Raw genomic sequence first — 12575 nt, 5'->3', positions numbered from 1 at the left:
AGATATAACAGCTAGGTAAAATTCTCTAGGAATTAGCTAATAATTAAACCTGATTGTGTTTATTATTTCTGGCCGTAGTCATTAACTTTACTCGTCCAAAAATCAATTCTGTAAACTTTCACTAAAATAAATAGGAGCAAGCACTTACACAGCCATGACATCATCCCAGCTTACCACATATATCTTACATGCATCCCGCAAACCAGAACACGCACACACAATGCAATAAGCTACAGGGAGCAGAGTTCCAGCCATCGTATTTACTTGAAGGCATATTATAGCCACATGGTTCCTTTTCATTTGCCCCCAGCCCATTCTCATGTGAGAGGTGCCATAAGGCCACGGTGGACACCAGGACCTTCTTCATTTTCTTCGGGGGTCGCACTCTCGAAGGATATGCGGCCCTTTCCTTCCCTCCCTGGCCATAAGGGCCAGATCTTCTTGGTCCCTTCGCGCAAGGGTTGGGATCACTGAGACAGTCGCTACAGGGGGGGGGGGCTACCTAACTCCCCTCCTCAGCAGAAAAGCTGGACCTTTTCAGGGGAACCGGCTCCACCATGGCTTTCCAGTGTTCAGAAAAATCGTGTCCTGTGTCGTTTTCATTTGTATTAAATCAAAAAAAGAAAAAGTGAAGGAAAAAAAATATTTACAAGTGATCCCCATAGAAGCCCCAGTCCTGTGGCTGGTGTGATATAAGATGTATCCAGTATGAGCCGCACACCGAGCCAAAAGGCTGGGGCTAGTGTATACATAAATAAAAAGTGCATGTAGGAGGCTGAGGTGTAAAAAGAGCGCTTAACCTCACACATTCACCCAGTACACAGCGCCCAGTCCTGGACCAGAGACTGGGGACCTAAAACATCCTCGAGGCTTCATTCTTTCCCAGCCCTAAGGCCAGAGGCCCAAGCTTTCCCTCACAGGTACTCACTTGATCTTAACCAAAAGGCAGAGAAGCCAATCAAGCAGCCAATCAGTGGCAAGAATCAGAAGACCATGGAGGAAAAAAAGGCAGCTACAGAGGCGCACTTCCTTCCTACACAAAGGATGAATATTAACGAATACACAGAGGATTCATGAAAACAGCAGTTCAACCCCCTACCATTAATCTTTCATTACGCAGAATACCCCACATTTTGTCTCCGTGTTCTTTCAAAACTGACACCAAGAAGTCCGTGAAGACTTTGCATGATTCTGGAAGAAAGGCAACTTTCAGTGGAAGATTTCAATCAACATAGCTGAAGGCCCACTGGCGATAGACCTTATTGAAAACATCTGGCAAGGACCTACCAAATTATCCAAATGTAATTTGTGAGCTGCTTACAGTGGTGGCTTCGGTGATGGAGCCTTCTATGCAAATTCATAGTGCGTTGAATTACCGCACAAGTACTATGTTTCTGCAATGAGTGTGCTAAAGGACAGATGTCTTCTATACAATAGGAAAGGTAGGATTTTAAAAAGTAATTCATTCTCCTTTAGAAACTTCATTTTATCTCACGTTGAGGAAAAAGCCAACGGTTTAGGATAAACACAGACAAATCAAAATACAAATGTCGCAAAATGCTATAAATCATACAGAAATTGTGTAAATTGGTTCAGAGAATAGTTTTTAATCTGTAATTATCAGATACAAGAAAATGTTAAGCAGAGGACCTTTTTCCAACACACTTCCAGAGCAGAAAATTCCAGACACAGAAAATAAAAATGGAAAACAGATGCAGTTTGTCCATAAACTATTTTGACTGTCAGTTGGCATGCGCCTTCAACATTTTTCCATTGGCTTGAGTCGTGCTAACCCCACTGGAAAAGTGAGCAGATCCCACAATTCCCGGGAGCCAAAGTAAAAATAAACCTAACAAAACTCAGCTGGCTGGCTGAGGATGAAGAGGCCCAAGCTAGCAACTTTCTATAAGCCCCCCCCCCACCATCTCCTTATCTGGTTGCAGCAGCCAGCGAGAAGAAGCGAGACAATCCACCACGCAGTGAAGGGACTTAGCGTATTTTCTTTTACGTGAGACTCATTTTGAAATGCTTAGAAACTCTCTACAGTACAATAGGAAGTGTAGGGAGTTCAGGAAAAGAAAAAAGTCCTCTAAAAATATTGAAATTAAAAAAAATAAAAAATTGTCCATGCTTTTCAGTTCTCGAGCTGCAGCACTAACCAGTGTTGCTGCTGGACTGCATCCCACATGTGTGAAGAAATGTCAGAGAGATGCCACTAAGGACTTCCACTCTAACTGGTGCTCACACTGGAGACACTAGTGGAAACATCAGCAACGAGTACCTCTGGAATATACAGAGACGTTAGGCTTCATAAAAGAGCATAAAAAAAATGGTTGATCCATCGAAGCCTGAAAAGGCAAAACACAGCCTTCCAGAAGTTAACGACAAATTTCTGTCATTGCCATGCAAGCTTTCGGGTATGGTGGGGCATTATATGGCAGCGGAGAGGTCTTCTCAAAGACCCAAAGTAATGCAGGTTTTATGATATCTTTACAACGTGCACATTGCTACTCAAAAAGAACAATCTTTTTATCTTAATTAGTATTTTATACATGAAAGGCACAAGCAGCTTGTGGGACCAACATAACAATCGCTGAATAACAACCTTAAACTTAAAAAATATCAGCATCATAGTTCTCTTATCAGCATCTATGTGGTCACAAACGACTAATGAATTTGCATAGAAGGCTCCATCACCGAAGCCACCACTGTAAGCAGCTCACAAATTACATTTGGATATAAAACAATTTGCAACATGAATGGTTGACCCTGTCATTAAAGGGACTTCAACTCTCATATACACTTGAATGCATATGACAGAGTGTCCCCTTTGAATATGTTTTTCCCTTAGAATTCATGCTATGCATTTGCCGACTTTCCCAACCCCAGGTCCTTGGCTTGCAGAAGATGCGTTCAGCCGAACACCTCTCCTGCATGCCACTATGTAAGCGCATTCTACTCCAGTGTTGGCTTGTATGAGATTTTCAAGGACTCCAACAAAACACACACCGATTTCTGGCCAGTACTTTAAACACTGGGACTTACCAAAGCGGTAGCAGACGCACAGTGCATTACAAAAACGGGTTCTTTCTTCCAGCCCTCACCTGTGCTGTAGCACAGATGTCTGCGGCCCATCCGCCACACACTAAAGGTACTTGTGCCCCGGGCTGCTTATGGTCCTCCCGGCATCTGCTTGCTGCCTGGCACACTATGTACAAACAGGACCATAAAACAGCAAGTAAAAATATTTTTTGGCGTTTTCTGAACATGTTAGCATGGCATTAGCCTGCAAGAGGTGGAACCAGGCAGCCCTATAGGGGCAGCTACGAGAGACTGTTAGATTTCTTAGATAAATACACGACAAGTGAGTTTAGTATACTACTTCCAGAGATGACAGATTAGTCTACTAGATGAAATCTCCATAGTTGTACAACACACGGTTTTGTTTGTCTCAACCGTGACACTCACTCACGGAGTTAAATAACATTATTCTGATGTCACAGAGTCATGGAATGAATTCTCAGATCTAAAAATAATTTCTTAAGAAGAGCATCACAGACACATCTGGTCTGTACTGTCTTAATTTTCCAAGGACCAAGGTTCCTATTCTCACCTCCATACCACGGTTAACCATAAACAGAAGAACAAGCTGGTTACTCATGTATACCTTATCCCACCATGAGCAGAACCACAATTTCATATATGGCACCAGTGTAAACCAGCACAACACTGCAGTCAAACATCTGGGCAATCAAATATATTGTAGCATGGGCCAAACCATTATCAACTCGGGGGTGTCAACTTACTTCTTACTGGTTTCTAAGAGAGCATGATATGGACTTTCTTACTTCTATCATTATGTTGAGTCCTAACAAAATCCATAGTTTCTTAGACAAATTCTATAAGAAGTCTAGAGAATTTAGATTTTAACATTTTAATTTAAATTAGCCGGAGCCACTGTGGCTGACCCGGTGGCAATGAAATGATTTCAAGTAGTAATTATGATATAAGAGGCCTATTTATATTTAAATTATAATTAACCACATGCATGACACTCACACCATGTGAACAAAGACGTTACTGTAACACGTAATGTACTGGCAAAGCACATATCATTAGCATGTGTACATCGTAACTCCTACATTCTAAGCATGGTCCTCCATGCCTCGTTTATGTAGGTCAAGTTGTTACACACAACTTCTTATGTACTGTTTTCCCATTGCACTTCGCTGCGGAATATGGTGGCGCTATATAAAACAATAATTATATTTTCCAAGGGAATTTCCTTGATCTGTATAGCGGGAGCATCCCAAATCCTTTGACGCGCATACTATGTGTATATAAGGGTAACCCGCAGCTGTCAGATCACGAGGGGTACTAAAATCCAATTTAAATAATAAAAAAAACACGTACCAATCCCAGGTAAAAAGGTACGCGATATAGGTAAAGCTGCCCAAATGATTTAGGGTCTTATTTTATATTCCAATTTACCACAATAGATTAAACGCACAATATGTGTATACCTGTGAACGTGACATCAAGACAGTAACAATGTAATTCACAGTAACAGTAACTCCCCACATACCAAAAATGAGTTACACTAATACATACATGTAACAAATATGTTTTACAACCACTACACTGCGTATAGGGAGCCTTAAATTAAAGTGAAATTAACTCTTTATATGAACACAGTACCACATGATCCTATAGTATAGAACGGGTTTGGGGATGGAGGGCTTCACCTGGACTGGGATGACCATTCGTTCATTATTACATTAACCCAGCCTTTGGGATTATTGTTGTTTCCATTAAAACCGTCCCACACATACCCACATAGACAGGTATATATATACACACAGATATATATATATATACATACATACATACATAGAGAGAGAGAGAGAGAGCCGACGTGTGTGTATGTAAACTAACCGTGCCCAGCCCTCCCCTGTCAGCTTCCCAGGCCTCTCTCCCACACAGGCCGTACGGACAGCTCCATGCTCCTTAGCACTCACCTGAAGGCCGAGCAGGGCCCGTTCACCCGGTATGCTGTAGCCGAGCAGCGAGGACCCGCTAATACCAGTAACAAAGCCCGTCCTCCGGCTTCAGACCGTTACAAGCATCCACCTCGCCCGACCGCAAGACAGCGCGACACAACCAGCGCCGCCCATTCGCACTAACCACGCCCCTACACCACCCTCTAACGATAGGATAGACGCTCGACACGCCTATTTCCACCCGACACTGCTCAAGCTCTTCTACTTCCTGCCGCTACGAGCGGCGGTAACACGCTTCTTTCCCGTCAGACCTTGCTCGTTAACACCTTCGCTCGTGGCTAACTGGACGTTGCACGGTCACTTAAACTAACGGAATCGTTAGACTGAAGCGGTCGCTCAACCTATAACGCAGCTTGAGGCAAAGGTGTTCCTTTTGGTATCAGTCACGTTTAGTTACAGTGACGTTCTCTTTATTAACCACGCCTTCAATCCAAAAGTCCATTCCCCCCTGTACTTTAGTAATTTGTGACTTCATTCCATCAGTTGATTGGTGATGTAAGGTTTAGTAAACTGGGCTTGCGCGAAAGTAGCTTTAGTTGTCTTTTTTTTTTTGTCCGGGGGGAAAAAACTTTATTTGTAAGTAAGTGTACATTAAGTAGATATGAATGTTTTTTAGGAAAAACTTTATTTGTAACTCTACATTTGACACGTACTATACCTCTTTAACTCTTTGTAGTGCTTGGCACACCCATGTTACAGCTATTCTCAGAGTAATATAGCTATATGCTGCTGTGTTTTCCAGTATAAAACTGAACACCTAGGTAATTCACATGGTACCCTTCTCACGTAAGCGTGGCCCTGCGTGATGTAAAATATGCGCTCAGTATTATTTACGCAATGGCATATATTGTGCATACCTCTGTGGCCCACATGGACACTCAAGCGAACATATATACGCATGCTTACACATACATTTACTCATACTCACTATGATACACCTGCATGCTGACGCACATTCCCTCACACTCATGCTAACACACAACATTCACGTTAACACACACAATTACACACACACGTTCATGCTCTCATACACTTAAATTTAGGTTGGTTAATACGTATGTTAAGAAGCTTTGGTAATGATTGGTTAAAGAAGCTGAGAAGAACTCTAATAATAAATATTAACACACACTTACAGATTCTACATACTTCCTTGCTTACCCGCTGTCTTGCTCCATTCATCACCGGCTTACCTCAAACACAGCTGAGCAGCCTCACTTTTACCGGGGTGGGGTCATGTAACCTCACATTATGTGACCCTGTTCCTAAAACAAAGCAAGAATTCAGCAAACACCATTAAATAAATGCCTTTCTAAGGCATAAATATTGAGGATTCAGTCACATTATCTGGCCATATGTTGCTCAGTGGGACTGTATTGCATTTTTACCCAAGGATATTTTCATACAATTTAATGGACACCATTACTGAGGCACTTTATCGAATACTATTCAAAACATCTAAGGCATATCTTGGCAAGTACAATGCCAAGCGTTGGATCGAGTGGTGTAAAGCACTCCTGAGCAGTGGATAGGTGTTCTGTGGAGTGAGGAATCATGCTTCTCTGTTGGGCAGTCTGATGGGTGAGTCTGGGTTTGGCGGAAGCAAGGAGAACGTTACCAGAATGCATTGTGCCAACTGTAAAGTTTGGTGGAGGAAGGATAATAGTATGGGGCTGTTTTTCAGGGGTTGGGCTCAGCCCCTTACTTCCAGTGAAGGGAAATCTTAATGCTTCGTCATACCAAGACATTTTGGACAATCCTATGCTTTCAACATTGTGGAAACAGTTTGGGGAAGGCAAATGATGCTAGCCCTGGTTACTGTCGCACTCTTGAGCTGTGTTGGCTTAAAAGTCCTGGACCTGTTTATTGATAACAAAATTAGAACAAGATATTATGAACAAACTCCTCTGAGAACTTGTTAAACGATATTACAGCTATCTTCTGTTTGAGCAACTAACTTGAGCAACTTGACTTTGGCGGTCTGCTTAGCCACAAAATTAAAAAAACACCAATTGACAATACAATCCAACATTTTCTCTTCACCCTAGGGCCTCAAAATGCCCCATAAAATGTTTGCAGCTACAGCTCATAATAAATGCTTCTTGGTCTGGTATTGACCCACTATCCTGTGCAGAAACTATAGGACTAGATACACATTTATGCAGAACCACGACAATGTCAATGCTTGGATGCTCTGCTGATTAATGATTTGACGCTCTGCTGCTTAGTTGTATAAAGCTATCTGTGACATTCTTATTACAGACTTATTTCTATTTTAGCTGGAAATAGGTGTCAGATTACTAAAAAATCACCCTTTGAATGCTAGTGTTTAAGGTCTTCATTCATAAGAACTTCCAGTTAACACTGTTATCAACACATACGTAGATATGCAGAATCATACTGGCCAATGAACAGAGACACGTAGCTGATATATTTTTTATTGCGCAGATAACATTCATAGACACGAACATTGCACTCATTCACCAGCACAATACAAAAAACACACTGTTAACATGTTTTATCATCTAACATGGCAGTGTACAGTATTCCTTGTTTTTTGTGGTTCCGGCTATTCGATCTCTAAAAAGAGCTTGAGATAACCAAGCTATATTGTTTATAATTCAAATTGAAGAAGTTACGTATATTTTTTTTACGTGACAGTTCCTTGTAGTTAATTGAAGTTGTCTAAGCCTCCTTGCATATTGTTTCTATGTGAGACACTATGTACAACTAGTCTCCGACAACCTCTATTTTTTACATTTTAGTCGTCAATATAAATTGCTTAAAAGCAAAGAAAAACCACGTTCTCTATAGAACGCCAAAATGTCTAACAATTTCTGTTCTAGTGAAAGCAGGAGAAGAGTATAGTTAAAATGATACCATTTAGTGAAAGCATGACAAGTTGCACACATTCTATCTAGGATTTTTATACTAGGGTGGGGTAAGCTTGTCGAGAATCAAGGGGTGAGTTTGGGGATAGTATTGCTGAGAAAGGTCTGCCAAGTAACAAGACAAGTGGAGATGGACTGGAAGGACTAAAAAGAGAAGCAGACGTGTACGCATGGGTCGGTGTATCTGTCTGCGTGGACACCTGGTACCAAGACTGGTCCTGGCTAATGCATAGAGAAAGCTCAACTGCTTGGACGTACACTCAGTTGACCCAATCACTCTATCTTGCCAGGAAAGCACTTCTAAACTTTCGCCCACTTCTAAAACAGACTACGAGAAGTCCCACTTAAAGGGTCATAGTTTGGCTCCCACTGGCCCAACTACCTAAAAGCGCTGTAAAGGACAGAAAACTTTCACCTCTGAAAAAAAAAATTCCTGCAAAGGTTTATCTAGAAATATTACAGTCAAAATAAGTTAACATTATTTATTTTATTGTTTAGAAAAAATAGGATTTCCAGTATAACACGGTGGACACAGATTTACAAACTGAGGAACTAGACTTATTTTTATATATCCTGTTGTGTTTTTTTCACATTTTTGTCCTTCCATCCCTTCCACCTGTCCGTCTTATTTCCCCCTCGTCCATTTGTCTTCGGTCTCGTTTTCCCTTTCTGTACCCCCGCAGTGACCTGAGTCAGTAGCTATCGCAGTAGTGCATGAGAAGTGGTGGTTTTATGTACGCTATCATTGGCGTGGGGACCATGATAAATGGCCTCCTCTGTCAGCACTCATGCAAACATAAAAGCCTCTTGCCACTGTTTCACTACTGTTTTCACTGTTTCACTACTATGGACATGAAGCCTGGTACTCTGTTATGTTATTACAGGCATCCAGAGGGAATGTCACACGACAAATATAAGGGACCAGGCCTAGGCTCCTCACGTGGCTACACCTAAAACCGTGCCATCACTGGGATAGCAAGCCACTATAAGTTGTTTTCTTACAGAGTTGAAATATGATGTTATATATCCTGACGCTCTTTAATTGCAGCCACACAGGAAATCCTCTCATAATTGTTTGTTCTTAATGGAGCCCAGATACATTAAGACCACAATGGAGGAGTCCCATTCTATAGTGAAAGTGTGTGCGTATGGGGGTTGCTCAGCATGAAGGTTATGCAAGGGGATTGTCAGACCTTCGTCAACACCCAACATAGATACATTACAGTCCTGTGAGGTTATGTCCTAATAATTACTTCTACTACAGAATGCAGAACACATTAAACTACAGGCATAGCACACCTATTCATCAACCTATTCATTAACATATGATGTATGAATTAATAGAACAGTAACATGTGACATATCATGTAACCTGTCAATGGAACAGAAAGGACTTTACATTTTATGTATATCCAGCTAGTCAGCTCTTTTAACATTAGATATGATTATACATTTTCCTTTTAACAATAATCTTATTATTATATTTTGTAGCTGGATGAAACGAAGCCCTTAAATTAATAAACCTTAATAAAAATAAATAAATCTTACTGGTAAAATAATCTCTTCATCATTTCAAATCTATTAATGCAGTTTTCATCCTGAGATATATACTAAGCACTTAATCATGTCACAGCTGCAAGTACAGTTTATCCTTGAGTCAATTAATCTCATGTCATTTTTGACAAGTGAAAAGGCATAAGTAAATGTTGAATATTTAATGTTGTTGAAGATTACAAATTCTGCAGCGGGAGATTAAAATTAAACATTCTGAAAAGGTATGATTTTAAATTAATAACTCTGCATCTAAACCTAGGAAACAAACTTAAATAATTTTACATTTTTTTTTCCATTCTCTTAAAAGGACAGTCTAATGTCCCTGACACCCCCTTTAAGGAACAATGCATATTAAAAGCCTGCCTGCAGCATTTGCCAATCCAGAGCTGACTGGCGATAATGACATGCAGGTATATGTGTTCAGCCGAATCTACAATTCATTATACTTCAAGCTCAATTTTAGGTATTTCACGTATCATGTGCCTATGTACTTTATATATCGCCACCAATTTTACGATGTAAAGCAGGACGCCCTAGCACCTCTAGGCATGGTTGCAGGGCCGTAACTTCCCCCTGCGCCTGTGAAATGTACTGTATGTATGTAGGTATATATTATTATATACAATATATTGTATATATAATATATATATATACATATATAATATATTATTAATGTATATATTATAAATATTATTATTATTTATCTTATTATGGTAAAAATACAAAAAAGTATTTTGCCATATCAAATAGTTACAAAATAACAATTACTATTTTTAAACCTCCACCTTAATAACTTTATTCCATATAGGTAGTGGTGAATGTAGACTGCACATGCAGCCCATGCCGGTGATGGTGCACGATATGTCACTGGGTAGGCACATATAACAACAGGTTAAATTCTATAATTATGCTAAACAAAATATACGTAGAAAATTGCCCACAAGTACTGAACCCTTTTTGCATACCTGCTTTTGAGTTACCAATCCCTCATCAGCCTCTTAATCATAATCTGATGGATGGTGGCAGTTTTAGCTCTCAATTGCTAAAATCTTCCCATTTTTTTAATGTAAAAACATAAAAACTAAATGTATTTATATAAAATTCATTTGTGTTTTTATTTGATTTTTTTACATTTTTTTAATCAGAAGGTTACAGTGGGGGCCCTGTGACATCACAGGGACTGACCCCTGCATGTTAGCGTTTTACGCTTCCTTCTCGATAGATGAGTCCTTGTTTGAGTTTCATGTTTTCGCTGGACATCGACTGTCAATGGCAACTAGTGTTTTGTTTTTTGATGTGGGTAGTGTGGTTTCTTTCATTGTGCTCTTCTAAACAAGAAAAGAGTAAAGATCGGCTGGTGGAAAAAAGATGGACAGAATTTACCATCTAAGAGCAAAGGATTTTATCAGTTAATCTGCTTCCTTACTGAACAAAACAGATTTTACCAAATATTAGATTTTGGTGGTTTGAAAATGAGCTAATAAATATATACTCCTATATTTGTAAAAGTGCTTTTAAACTCTGCAGTAAATGCTAGGTTTTTGACGCTCATCTGGGCACAATATGTAATAGGCAACATTTTACACACTAGAACTATGACAAAAGCAGATACGGAGTGACCTATTTAATTGGAGAGTCCAATATTTCTTGATAATCTTGGCGCCCTAGTCTTCCTAAATAGAGTTTGTACCCAGCCAATGCAAATACGCTGAGCATGATGATGGCACCACCGATAAGATCATAGACACTTGGAAACATGCGCAGGACAAGAAGTTGCAGGATCATGGCTACCACAATCTCCATGTGCTGAACGGTACTGACCAAGGCCGGATGGAATTTATACAATGCATAATAAACACCTAAAAATGCTACAGTAGAACACAAACAGATGGCAAGCAGGTAGCCCCAGGTTTCTCCATCCAAGGGTATAATGGGTTCCTGAAGAACAAACATAGTGCAGGCTCCCCAGACACTTCCAGTCCATCCAAATGTAAAGAGAGCAGTCCACATGCTGACCTTCTCTTTGATAGATCTGTAAACTATCATGGAGAGTGCTGTTGTCAGTCCAGCCATTACTGTCATAGTATAACCAAAAGCCTCTTTCCAAAAACCAAAAAATGAGTTTTCTTCATTAACAATATTTGGTATCATGACCAAGCATGCGCCAAATACACTGCAAATTACAGTAATCAAATCAACATATGGCATGTGTTCATCTATAAGCAAGAAAGCCAAGATGGCACTGAAAACAGTGGTGGTTGCTCTCCACATGATGGTTCCATTGCTTGGTGGAACAATAGAGAAGGATGTATAGGCACACGTTATGGAAATAACATTACATATCCCATAGACAAATAACCTTAACCTGTACCCTGGAGGTCCAAAGGGTGCCTCTTTATAGTAACAGACCACCAACACGGACAAGACCTGCATGACAGAGCGAATAAATATTAACTCCAGAGATGGCACTTTGGAACGGTCAGAAACCAGTCTAGTGATAAGTGCTACACAGCCATGAGCCAAAGCCGATCCAAAGAGGACTCCCCACATCTTCCGGGACTGAAAGACAGAGCTGTCTGCAAAGCTTTGTAATTGCTGGGCGAGCCCATTGTCTGGGTCATCTATCTGTCGTTGCCGGGCATCCATGGTCCCAAAGAATGTTTTCTTTTTGGTATCTCCTAAGAGTTGTTTCTTTGGGTTCTCCTCCGCATATCCACCATTGTCCTCACTGGTGTCTTCATATCCCTCATCTCCTGGTTGTGGATAGTGAGATGTGTATTTAACTGTAACAGTATTGGGGTGTATTTTTACCCTTTTCTTGGTTGAGCAAGGTTTAGATGGAGACTTATCCATGTCGCTAGATAACCTATAGTGCAGATGACAGAAAAATAGCATGTTATACAAATGGCTTTCTGTTATATTCAAGTTCACAATTCTGTTAAACAAATTATTCTTTATTTAAATTTACAATTTATATTGGTTTTTCGGTTACAAAATTAACAGAACTGAATAAAAGAAAATATTTCATTCTTTGTATTAGTTTTTGTTTTTGGCATAGCTTACACCTAGACAA

General features: G+C 40.2%; 1 protein-coding gene across 1 annotated transcript; it reads right to left on the bottom strand.

Moving 5' to 3' along the window:
* Positions 1 to 11122: 11122 nt before the first annotated feature.
* LOC149288073 (solute carrier family 35 member G2-like) lies at positions 11123 to 12355 on the bottom strand. The gene has a single exon (XM_089492107.1). The coding sequence runs from the start codon at positions 12353 to 12355 to the stop codon at positions 11123 to 11125; it is 1233 nt and encodes a 410-aa protein (XP_089348233.1).
* Positions 12356 to 12575: the final 220 nt, after the last annotated feature.

Source organism: Sceloporus occidentalis, unplaced genomic scaffold, assembly GCF_023333645.1.
Source record: "Sceloporus occidentalis isolate IW3139 unplaced genomic scaffold, rSceOcc1.0.p SCAF_53, whole genome shotgun sequence".
NCBI classification, from domain to species: domain Eukaryota; kingdom Metazoa; phylum Chordata; class Lepidosauria; order Squamata; family Phrynosomatidae; genus Sceloporus; species Sceloporus occidentalis.
This window is presented reverse-complemented; position numbering and strand designations above follow the sequence as displayed.